The sequence below is a fragment of the Daktulosphaira vitifoliae genome, unplaced genomic scaffold (genome assembly GCF_025091365.1).
Source record: "Daktulosphaira vitifoliae isolate Bord-2020 unplaced genomic scaffold, ASM2509136v1 Scaffold_5, whole genome shotgun sequence".
Taxonomy (NCBI): Eukaryota; Metazoa; Arthropoda; class Insecta; order Hemiptera; family Phylloxeridae; genus Daktulosphaira; species Daktulosphaira vitifoliae.
Genome location: NW_026099576.1, coordinates 18,315,388 through 18,327,313, shown reverse-complemented (window position 1 = coordinate 18,327,313; position 11,926 = coordinate 18,315,388). Strand labels below are relative to the sequence as shown.

Sequence of the window (11,926 nt, the reverse complement as noted above, 5' to 3'; positions counted from 1 at the left end):
TTTTAGCTTCGATGCGAAGCGGAGAAGGTATTAATTTTACTATGATGTGTTTTTTTTTTTTTTTATGTCTGTTGCCACTTTTTCTCAGCTCTCACTGGACCGATTTCTTTCAAAAATACGTCAAAAGATCACAAATCGTATCTAGTTGAAGACATTACCCTTAAAAATTGAAAAAAATTCCCTCGTTCCCCGCAAATGGGGGAAATATCCAAAAAAACTACAAATTTAGAAATCGCTAATTTTCAAAATTTTTTCACTTTTTTTTCTTAAAACTTCCATAACTTTTTGAAAAATCAACAAATCAACATAATTTTTTTTTATACTAAAACCTTAGATATTTACCTTTCATTTGATATCATTTTTTTGAAAATCTATCACTTAACCTGCTCATTGGGGGGGATTTAAAATGGCAACTTTTTTACAAAAATTAATTTTTTCAACTTAATTTTTGAAAATGTTCCGGAAAGACTGCGTCCTTTAAACATATATCAAATTAAAGCTTATTTTATGTACTACAAAATGAAAAAAAAAAATTTGTCCCGACACTTTTTTTTCTACATTTAAACGGCTGCCGTAGTTAAAAAAACACTATTTTTGTGTTAAAATTTTCGATTTTCGATTTTAAATTTTCAACTTAAAAATGCTATAACTTTTTGAAAAATGTATATATCAGCACAAATTTTTTTTTTCTAAATACATTATAAGTACATCTTTCATTTGACATACTTTTTATTAAAATTGGACAATTTCCCCTTATATAGGGGGCGTTCAAAACTTAAAATATTGTAAAAAACATAGATCTTTTTCAACTGAACTTTTGAAAATGTTCCGGAAATACTGCGTCCTTTAAACATATATCAAATCAAAGGTTATGTTATATACTATCAAATGAAAAAAAAAAATTTGTCCCGACATCTTATCTTCTATGTGCAAATGGCTGTCGAAAATTTAAAAAAAAATGTAATGTTTGCGATAAAAATTACATTTTATCGGGATGTTTTTTGTACTTAAAACTGCCATAACTTTTTCAAAAATGAACAAATAAAAATAATATTTTTTTGTATTGAAACCTTAGATATTTCCCTTTCATTTGATATAATTTTTTTTGAAAATCTAACACTTATTCTGCTCACTGGGAGGATTTAAAATAGTAACTTTTTTACAAAAAATAACTTTTTCAACTTAATTTTTGAAAATGTTCCGGAAATACTGCGTCCTTTAAACATATATAAAATTAAAGCTTATTTTATGTACTACAAAATGAAAAAAAAAAATTTGTCCCGACGATCTATCTTCTATACGCAAATGGCTACCATATTGAAAAATATACTATTTTTGTATGATAATTATGGGTTTTGTATTTTATTTTAATAGAAGTTGATGTTGCTTTTGCAATTATCCATCAATTTTTTAAAATTAAACACTATCTACAGATTTGCATCGAAGCGTTTCTTATGATAGTGATTTTAATCACTGTCAGATTAAATCTATACTGGACCCTACTATGCAATGTCTCTACTATGCCGTGACCCCACTGTGCTACCGTTTTTTTTAATTTATAATATTTTTGTTTATTAGTACTAAAAAAAATTTATTTTTGTTTCATATTTTTCAATAATTGTTTACGAAATAGTTTATTTTTTGTTCTTATTTAAATTATTATTTAAATAAGAATTATTTATTACCTTAAATAATTTCAAAAAATGATTTATATTTTTTGAACTTCAACCTGTGTCAATATTCTGATTATTTTAATGTCATATTTTTTTTTTAATTTGGTAGTAGTCCTTTCATAATTCAAGTAATTAAGATAACAAAATTTTAGAAAATAATATTTAAGAATACTTTTTATAATTTTAAATAGTTTATTGATGAAATAAAACATAAATTAACTTTTATGCGATACACATAGAAAATAAGATTGACTTAATTAACTGATTAAGTTTCCTTAATAATAAAAAGTTACTCTGTTAATTTACATTTAACATAACCAACAAATATAGTTAAAACTGATAAATTTGACTACTTAAATTTTTCATCTCGAATGATATTTTATAAAAAGGATTATTTTTATCTATTTATAGCATATTTTTAATGTTTAAAAAAAGTTGATAGTATTTACAGTATATAATATTTTGTTATGTTATTGTTACAACTTAAAATGTGAATTTATGTATTAAACTAGTTCTTATTAATTATTCAATTATATATTTTACCTTCATTATCATAAAGAGTACATAAAACATCATCTTCTACAGCACCTCTAAATGTAATAGTTACTTTAGAACTATCAGAATCTCTTTTAATAGTTACCATCTTAGCACCATCTGTTGTATCAGGATGAGTATTTTTTTCATTTTTACTAAGAGGTATGTCCTTTATTTTATTTTGCTGCTGTTTATTTTTTTTCTTTAAAGTTTGATCTAATGACTGTTGTTTTTTTTGCTGATGACCTTTACTTGTTATTACTTGTTTTTGTTGTTTAATAAAGTTTTTATTTCTCTTTCTTTCTTTTTTTAATAACTCTTCACGTTTTAATCTTTCTATTTCTTTTTTTCTTTCTTCTTCTTCTAGTCTTTTTCTTTCAGCTTCTTCTTCTTCTTTCTTTTTCCTCTCCATCTCTTCCTTAAAAAAAAAACGTTTGGTTTTGAATATTATAATTGATTAATTTGGGGTTTTCATCAGTAGTATAAACATAGTATTAAACTATATTTAATTCCAAAAAAAATGTATATATATATACAGGGTGATTTTTTTATCATAACCCACTCAAATACTTGCAGAATAAATATAATTTAAACATTTTTTTTTTGGTTTTCTTTAGTTACACATTATTCTTGAATTATTAACTATTTAAAACTTTTTATGTTAATCTCTTATGCCTTATAAGGGTGTTTTTTTAAATGGAAACACATATTTTGAATTTAATAAAATGTTTGGATTTTTAATTGAATAGTAAATGACATTTGAATTATTAGTATAACTTTATTAGTTTATTAGATATAAACATTTAAAGTTTCAAATTTTTGAGTTAATATACATGTATAATACACAAGGGATTACAAATACAGGTAGCTAATTGATTTTTTATGACATCAATATTAGTAGGTACACAGCATTATTATTATCAATGATAGTAAGGTACATTGCTGTGAGTTTATAAATACACTAACTGACAATACAAAAAGTATATCCATTGATAGTCATAATTGATAATAAACAATCCGTGACTGTGACAGCAATGACATAAAAAACCAATTAGCTACCTATATTTGTAATCCCTTGTGTATTATATATGTATATTAACTTAAAAATTTGAAACTTTAAATGTTTATATCTAATAAACAAATAAAGTTATACTAAAAATTCAAATTCCATTTACTATTAAATTAAAAACTCAAACATTTTATTAAATTAAAAATATGTGTTACCATTTAAAAAAACAAAGTTGACACCCTTATCAGGCATAAGGGATGAACTTAAAAAGTATTACATAGTTAATAATTCAAGAATGATGTGTAACTAAAGATAATCGAAAAAAAAAAATGTTTAATTTATTATTATTCTGTAAGTAATTGAGTGGGTTATGATAAAAAAATCACCCTGTAATATCACACAAAAGTCACGGAGTGTTTATTGTCAATTATCACTAGCAATGGGTATAATTTCTGTATTGCCAGTTAGTGTGTTTATAAACACACAACAATGTGTCTTATTACCATTGATAATAAAGGCTATATGCTTGCTAATATCGTCATAAAAAACCAATTAGCTACCTGTATTTGTAACCCTTGTGTATTATACATGTACATTAACTCAAAAATTTGAAACTTTAAATGTTTATATCTAATAAACTAATAAAGTTAAACTAATAATTCAAATGCTATTTACTATTGAATTAAAAATCCAAACATTTTATTAAATTCAAAATATGTGTAAAAAAACAAAGTTAACACCCTTACCAGGCATATGGAATGAACTTAAAAAGTATTACATAGTTAATAATTCAAGAATAATGTGTAACTGAAGATAACCAAAAAAAAAAGAAATGTTTTAACTATTATTACTCTGTAAGTAATTGAGTGGGTTATGATAAAAAAATCACGCTGTATACAAAGCGCTCCACAATGCTTAGACAAATTTAACAATTTTTAATTCAGTGGTTATTTTATATTATTTTACTGTTTTTTTAAAATATTAAAAGTTTTGAACTATGTTAAAATCATACTTATAATTTAATTTAATAAAAAAAAATAATTTTTTTTTAATTATAAATTTTAAAATAGCCATTTTTAGCTTTTCTTTAAAAAAAAAATATTGATGGGTCGATAACAAATTAAGAATAAGTAGTTATTCAGTTATAAGCATTTCAATATATAGAATGGGTATAAATTGCAGACTGAGTGCACATAAACTAATACAAGGTGTACCTACATACACAACATACCTATGTACATATCTATGTATTAAAATACTTAGAACTCAATAACTTATGCTTAAGTTTGTTATTAATCCCCCCAAAAAAATGTTTGTAAGAAAAAGGTTATTTTGAAATATTTAAAATTAAAATTTTTTTTCGTTTTTTGAACAAAATATTTATTTATTTGTCGCGTTCAAAAATGTCCCTATTAAATATTAAGCACTTATGCCAACTCTTTTTCCAATTCTCAAACTCCAAAATCCCAAATTTTTGGGATAACCTTCAGCTCATTCAGCGATGTCCTTTTAATATCATCTATGCTAGAAAAATGACAGCCCTTTAGGGTTCTCTTTATTTTTGGAAATAGAAAAAAGACACATGAAGCCGTGTTTGGCTAATATGGAGGCTGGGGCAGCGTTGCAGTATTGTTTTTGGTAAAAAATTTACAAACAAGCAATGATGTGTGAGCAGGTGCATTATCATGGTGCAAAAGTCATGAATTGTTTTGCCACTAATTCTCGTTTGACCTCGTGCTAAGAATTCATGATGCACTATGCCATTAAAATCAAAGAACACAGTGAGCATAACCTTCACGTTTGATCGCACTTGTCGAGCCTTTTTCAGTTTTGGCGATCCAGAATGCCACTACTGGACAATTGAGCCTTAGTTTTGATGTCGCATCTATAAAAACATGTTTCGTCACCTATTATAACACATTTTTGCATTGCCATTGATATCATTATGTGACTCCAGAGCAAATTCCATTAGCCACTGTTTTTGTTCAAAATTCAATAATTTTGGAAAAAATTTTGCTGCTACGTGTTCCACATTCAAAACATTTGGAAAAATTTCATAATATAAGTCAATCGATATTCCAATATCATTAGTGACTTCTCTGATTGTGTTTCAGTGATCATTGATAACCATTACTTTTACTTTTTCCACGTTTTCATCGGTTGTTGATGTGCCATTTGTCATCTTCAATGTCTTCACGGTTATCTTAAAAAAGCTTATACCACTTGTAAACCCTTATTTTACTCATGGCAGACTCACCATAACCTTTGTTACATTTTATTTTTTACTCAAAATTTGATTAATTTTTTTAACAAAAAAAAATAGCTGAGCTCATAAAAACACGTCTAACCTTAAAGGGTACCACTGAAAATGTAAAAAATGAATCTAGCTGAAATTTTTATCATACTTCTGGGACATGTGTACCAACATAACGAAAAAAATTTTGATTATCAGACTCTCTAAATGTGCGAAAAATGAAAATTCCCGATATTTTTTGAATACTCCTCATAGTTTTATTGAATAATACTCCATTAGTCAGTTACTAAAAATACTAATTAAAAATTTTAATTTAAATAGATACCTTTTTTTCACGTCTTCTAGCTTTTTTTGCAGCTCTTTTTTGATTAACTGCTTTATTGCCTTCAATAAAATTTACTAATTCATCAATAGGTTTATTAAATATTCCCTGTTCATTATTTTGATATTTTAGAACATCTTTAGGTTTAATACTATTCGATGGATTGACTTCTATTCCTTTTTTTTGTTGAATAATTTTTACAGGACCTAAATTTAAAAAAAAGTAAATAGTTAAATAACATAAATAAAATATATGTTATATATAATATTATTTTCTTTAAAAAAAAAAAAAAAAAACCATTTTATAATTGTGAACATTATTATAGTTTTCTCTATCCTAATACTAACATAAAATTTTTGATAAAGGTTAATATTTTACAATGTAATTACTAATTATTTTGATGAAAACCTAAGAAGATATTGTTTTTATCGTGTTTTTTTGGATATGAAAATTTAAATTGAAAATTTCAGTTTTTACAGGATTTTCCTGATTTAAATGTTAAAATAACTAGACTTTAATTTAGTTGAAGACACTTACTTTATAAATTGAAAAAAAAATCTTTTCCGTTTTGGTAATAAAGAATACAATATTTTAAAATTAGGATTTGTCAAAAGGGATAACTTTTAATTTTAAAAATTAATTACTGTACATTTTTTAAACAATTAAGGCCAAATTATCTTCTATGTGAAAAAAATAATTAAAAACACATACAACTTTTGTTAAAAAAATTGTTTTGCTTTTAATTTTGAAAATGTTTCAGAATGTCTGGACGTTTTACACTTATCTAATTATAGCACTTTAAATATACAATATTTACAGTATATATATATAAAAAAAAAAATTACAAAATCTCTATTCAAATCGACTACTAATGACTGATATTATTTGCTGAAAATAAGAACAATTTGCCAGCTTACACATTTTTTTTTTTTGCAGTAATGACTATACCTTTTTGTTCTGTATATGATATTATAGTTAAATATATTCTTCTATAAAAAATGTACAATTAAATAAAAAGAAAAAGAAATTACCAGATTTATCATTTGTCTGAAGAGATTGATTTGATAAATTAACAGAAATATTTTGTGTACTAGTTTGTTTATGATGTGGTTTTGCAGTATCATTACAAGAGTGAACAGTCTGTTTTGCTTTTTTTAAAAGATACAGATTTCTTAATCTATCCCTCATTTCTTGATAGTTTCGGCTTACTGGTGCCATAGAAGGCTACAATAAGAAAATTAATCAAATAAAGATTCAACATAAAGAAAAAATGTTTTCAATGTAAATGGAATAAGTAACAAAGAATTAAAATAAATATCACGCTGTGTTAAATGACTAAATAAATAAAATATATTCTTAACTAAATATTTTAAGGGCCAAATTTAATAGTAAATTAAATATAGTATATATCTTTTAAATATCATTAAGTTTTATTATATTGAATAGATAACATGTAATTTGTTTAAGGCCTTTGAATAAACAAAATAATGAATAATTTTTTGACACTCAAACATTGAATTCCCATTTTAAATAAGATAACAGAAATTAGAGTAACTAAATATGATAGTAAAATTATTTCAGTTTTTTTAGGAAAAAAGAGTTTTTCATTCAAAATAAATTAACATATTCCTATCATTTATAGTTTTCAATTGCTAGAAAAAATAGAAATTATTTCCTATTTCAAAATAAGCGTGTTTTTTCTAAGTATCATCAAATTATAATAACATAAATTATTTTAAATTATTTAGACATTATTTGTAATGTAAATAAATAAACTGTATTTTAAAAGAGAAGCTATAGTAATCGTTAACATACTACTCCATGTCCAAATACTTCACAATAACAACAATCGCACTGTCTTGGACTAGAAGTTGATCTCTCTGAGCAATTATCATCTTGACTTGACCGCGCTGAACTAGTTTCTAAAGCTTCATCATGATGATGTTGCATTCTTTTAGTATGTTCAGTATGTTTATGACATGCATGTCCATGGGACGATGATTTATTGTTAGATTTTGTAGAAGATTCAGAAGGTTTATTAATACTTGGATATGGATATCTTTTTTTAGAAAATTGTTCTACAGAACAAGGTGAATTTTTATCCATTGTTGATACATATTTAGAATTTACAATAGAATTTGATTTAATTTGGGGTTCTATTTTGCCTTCAAACCCTTTTAACTTGTTTATCTAGAAACAAATAATTACATTATATGAGCTTATCAGTATATTAAATTTGTTGTAGTATATTTACTTTGTTCACAAACTGATTAACTGTACTATCTTTAGGTTCATCTTTATTATTTATAAAATCTATTCCATAGAAATTGGCCATCTTCTCTTTAATATTAGAATATGAAAATGAATCCATAGAATATATAGCAGCACTTTTTGGATGGTTTCTACATTTTTCATTGTGAGCAAATAATTCTAACTCTGAAATACTTTGTTTTGATTCTTCCTGTAAGAATCATTACAATTATAGAGATTAATATATTTTTACAATGATCAACATTGATAAAATATTTTGATTTTTAGTTATTTATCATTACATCACTGCAAAAAGAAAATTAAAAAATAAAATCTTATTTTTTTTACTTCTTTAATAATTGACATGAGATACATCGGGATATTTTAATAAAACTAGTTTGAATAGCTAGGAGATTGATGTTCATAATTTAATATAATTATAAGTTTTTATAACACTACAAACATTTTTATAATAAATATATCCTTCAAAAATTCTTTTCATATACAAAGTATAAAAATAATTAAGAAAACTTTAAAATGAATATAAATGTTTCTTATACATGACAAAATGAATCAATAGTTGTATTAATTGAGTTGAACTAATAAAAATGTATAATGTAATATAAAAAATGTAATCAAAATAAAAGTTTCTTACTGCAACAGAGGCTTCTCGTAAGCAATCACAATAACTCGAACCTTCATCTTCATCTAAATTTTCATATTCTTCATTATAAAATTTTTCCCTATTTTTAATAAAAATGATTTTTTTTCAATCAGAAAAATAGTGAGTTATTAGCATTTAAAATGTATAATATTATACAATAACTACTATAATTATTATAAATAAAACATACTTAAATTCAGGAGTTGGTGACTGCGGAGGTGTATTAGGAGTAGAACTATTTCTCATATTTATTGAATTTTCTGAACAAGCTGAAATTTCTGATGTTGGTGATGGTGGGTCTAATCCATTGCTCTCTTTTAGAACTGACTCTTTATATTTTTTTGTGCCAATTGCCCAAACTTCATTGCACCTAATTAAATAAATTAATGAAAATAGACAAGGTAAGAATCAAGTAATTCATACTTAACATTGTGAATACATGTTCTTGCCTCAGCCCACTCGGATATATTGAGTTTTACTTCTTTGACAAAATTACTATAGTCATGAATTAAATTAGAACTAAGTGTTGAATTGGCTAACATAGGTGTTGCTAAAATCTATCCATTTAAGAAAATATTAATAATCTTTTTTATAGTTATATATTTTTTTTAATTTGAATATTAAGTTAAATTACTTGTTCAATAAAAGCAGTCACTAGATGATAGATAGTTCTATCTGCATAAAGTCGGCTATGATATAAATACTGATTCATCATTCTCCAAGATAAATTAAATTTTGATAAATGATGATCTTCAAGAGGTTTTAGAACCTCCTTTAAATGATCTGCAGCTGCCATTAATTTTCTATAGCTATCTAATAAACCTAAAAATACATAACATTTTTTTAAATAATAAATCCAGTAAAAATATTTAATTTGACTTTCTAAAATTTATATGAATAAAAAAATAAATACTAACAAAAAACAAACACTTGTGGTAATTCTGGAGCATCTTTATTCTTTTTCTCAAGAATATGTACTTGTTTTGCTCTTGCTTCTAATACAAACTCCATTACAAGATTTTCAACATTTTGAAAAACATGATAAGAATCACAACTCTTAGATCTGTAAAAGAAAATTTAAAAATAAATAATAAGTATTTGTATTTATGTAAGTATGAATAATAAGATAACATAAAAACATTTTAACCCCAATACTTGTGATATTTTGCTTGTTCCTTTTAAACTTAACTTTCTTACTTAATAACTGACATAATTTAGAAAAGTTATAAAATCAATTCTTAGCTACTATTTAAACTTTAAAATTGATAGTAGTTTAAGTATTTTTTGTGGCTTATTAATTTAAATATTTTTTTAGGTTTAAATTAATATTGTAAATTCAAATAGATTTAGATTATAGGTTTTTATAATAAGTTATAATAGGTTTTTCAATTACTAAGGTTTATTGAGCCATCAAGATTTTAAAGAACAAAAATAGAATTAAAGAGTTTTAAAGAATTTATTACAATCAATATCAATGGGCAATATTAAATTTAATGAAGATATTGCCAAGCACAATGAAAAAGTTAAAACTCAAAAAATTCAATTTTGAGATTATGAGGTATTTGTATTAGGGCCTACTTTTCTTATAGTAACATTCATCAAAATATCAAAAATTTAATAAGGATCGGAATAAAACAACTTATAAAATTAGCATGTAATCAGAGAATAAATTTTATTTTTAAATTAATTTTCCTGCAAAGTAAGAAAAAGTAAGTTACTGTCTTATTTCTTGCCCATATTGATATAATAAATTTTTGTACGCTAGTTAAAATAATATAAGCAATTGATTTAAATCACCACAGTTATTTAGTTTAGATGTAAAGACAAATTCCTAAAAAAAGTTTATCTTAAACAATAATTTTTTTTTAAATTATACAGGTAAAAACCTATATCGTTAATTATATATCTAATTACTCATCAGCTGCTTCTCTGAATATTTTATGAATTGGATATCGGTCTATTTCAACACCATCCATAGCCATTCTATAAACTGAACGAATATAATTCATTAAGGAACTCCATTTTTCTTCCCACTTTTTATTTTCACTACTATCACTAAAATAATAAAGATTATTTTACTACTTAATATACTTTAATATACTAATTAATATACTTTAAATTATTGTTGCTCATAAGATCACAAAGATCACAACAGCAGTCTTTGCTCTTTTGGTTGAACTGATGATTGCAAACTTTTTGAAGCTAGAATAAAAACATATTATCTTATTGATTATATTACAAAAACAGTTGCCATTATTCTAAAATAATATAATGAAAAGTATTGATTGTATGAAATTGTTGATAAATATAAATATTAAATAATGAATCAATTACTAGTGTTCTTCTGAGCTACAAGTGATATCTTACGAATAAAAAAAGGCTTAAAATATATAATAAACAAACAATTAATTGATTTTTATTTAAAGTATTAAAATTGTGAATAAAAATAATTATAAATTGAATAATTTATTATTATTAATAATAAAAATAATTAATTGAATTGGTAGCGTTATATTTATTTTGCAATGCTATAAGATTAAAATAAAAATAAGTCCATATAAGTATATAATTTAAGAAGAAAATATTAATAAAACGGGTAATAAATCCTGAATATTATCATATCAACTTATTATAATTAATATAATTTACATATAATACCTGTTCATTATTTTTGTGGCCAAATTCAGCCATGTCAATACTATTACAATCGTCACAGCTTTCGTGTGCTGGTACGCCTATAGTTAGCCGTCCATTACTATTTTCTGTATTTAACGCTACTGTTATGCTCATTGCTTATTTTTACTTATTTTTGAATACTTAACCGTGATCCTAGTTCTCCAAATATATAAAATATGGACATTACGCGATCAGTCACGCACACACAATTCATAAAACAACGCGTCAGGCGTCTAGTATGATAAGAGTACAAGCGTTGTCAGAATGTATAAATGATAAAGTGATAACTATTTCCTCTACATCAATTATCCATTAATTGATTCGAGAACTGTATCAGTGTAGATAACTAAAATTGAATAATCTTATTACTAACTAATAAGTATTATTATTGTAAGACCCATTAATACATTTTATTAACTCATTAAAGTTGATTTTGAAATGTATACGTTTAATTGAATTAAAAGCTTACTTATATAATTTTTTTTCAAAGTTTAAAATAACTAAAAAAAAAATTAAACTTTATTATAACATTGTTCAACAATAC

General features: G+C 24.1%; 1 protein-coding gene and 1 long non-coding RNA gene across 3 annotated transcripts in view; both read right to left on the bottom strand.

Moving 5' to 3' along the window:
- Nucleotides 1-11,620, bottom strand: part of LOC126906731 (uncharacterized) — a 16,922-nt gene extending 5,302 nt beyond the window's left edge. For both annotated transcript variants that reach the window (XM_050687497.1, XM_050687498.1), the window contains exons 1-13: nt 11,365-11,620; nt 10,820-10,908; nt 10,621-10,761; nt 9,624-9,769; nt 9,341-9,528; nt 9,130-9,263; nt 8,897-9,076; nt 8,698-8,785; nt 8,047-8,253; nt 7,608-7,982; nt 6,824-7,016; nt 5,796-5,998; nt 2,217-2,625 (exon numbers count right to left, since the gene is read on the bottom strand). In XM_050687497.1, coding sequence (XP_050543454.1) covers nt 2,217-2,625; nt 5,796-5,998; nt 6,824-7,016; nt 7,608-7,982; nt 8,047-8,253; nt 8,698-8,785; nt 8,897-9,076; nt 9,130-9,263; nt 9,341-9,528; nt 9,624-9,769; nt 10,621-10,761; nt 10,820-10,908; nt 11,365-11,496 — 2,485 coding nt within the window. In that variant the 5' untranslated portion in view covers nt 11,497-11,620. The remainder of the gene's footprint in view (nt 1-2,216; nt 2,626-5,795; nt 5,999-6,823; nt 7,017-7,607; nt 7,983-8,046; nt 8,254-8,697; nt 8,786-8,896; nt 9,077-9,129; nt 9,264-9,340; nt 9,529-9,623; nt 9,770-10,620; nt 10,762-10,819; nt 10,909-11,364) is intronic.
- LOC126906732 (uncharacterized) lies at nt 21-1,749 on the bottom strand. The gene is made up of 2 exons (XR_007704320.1): nt 727-1,749; nt 21-475 (listed from the first exon to the last, which is right to left on the bottom strand). It is a non-coding gene; the product is annotated as an uncharacterized LOC126906732 (long non-coding RNA).
- Nucleotides 11,621-11,926: the final 306 nt, after the last annotated feature.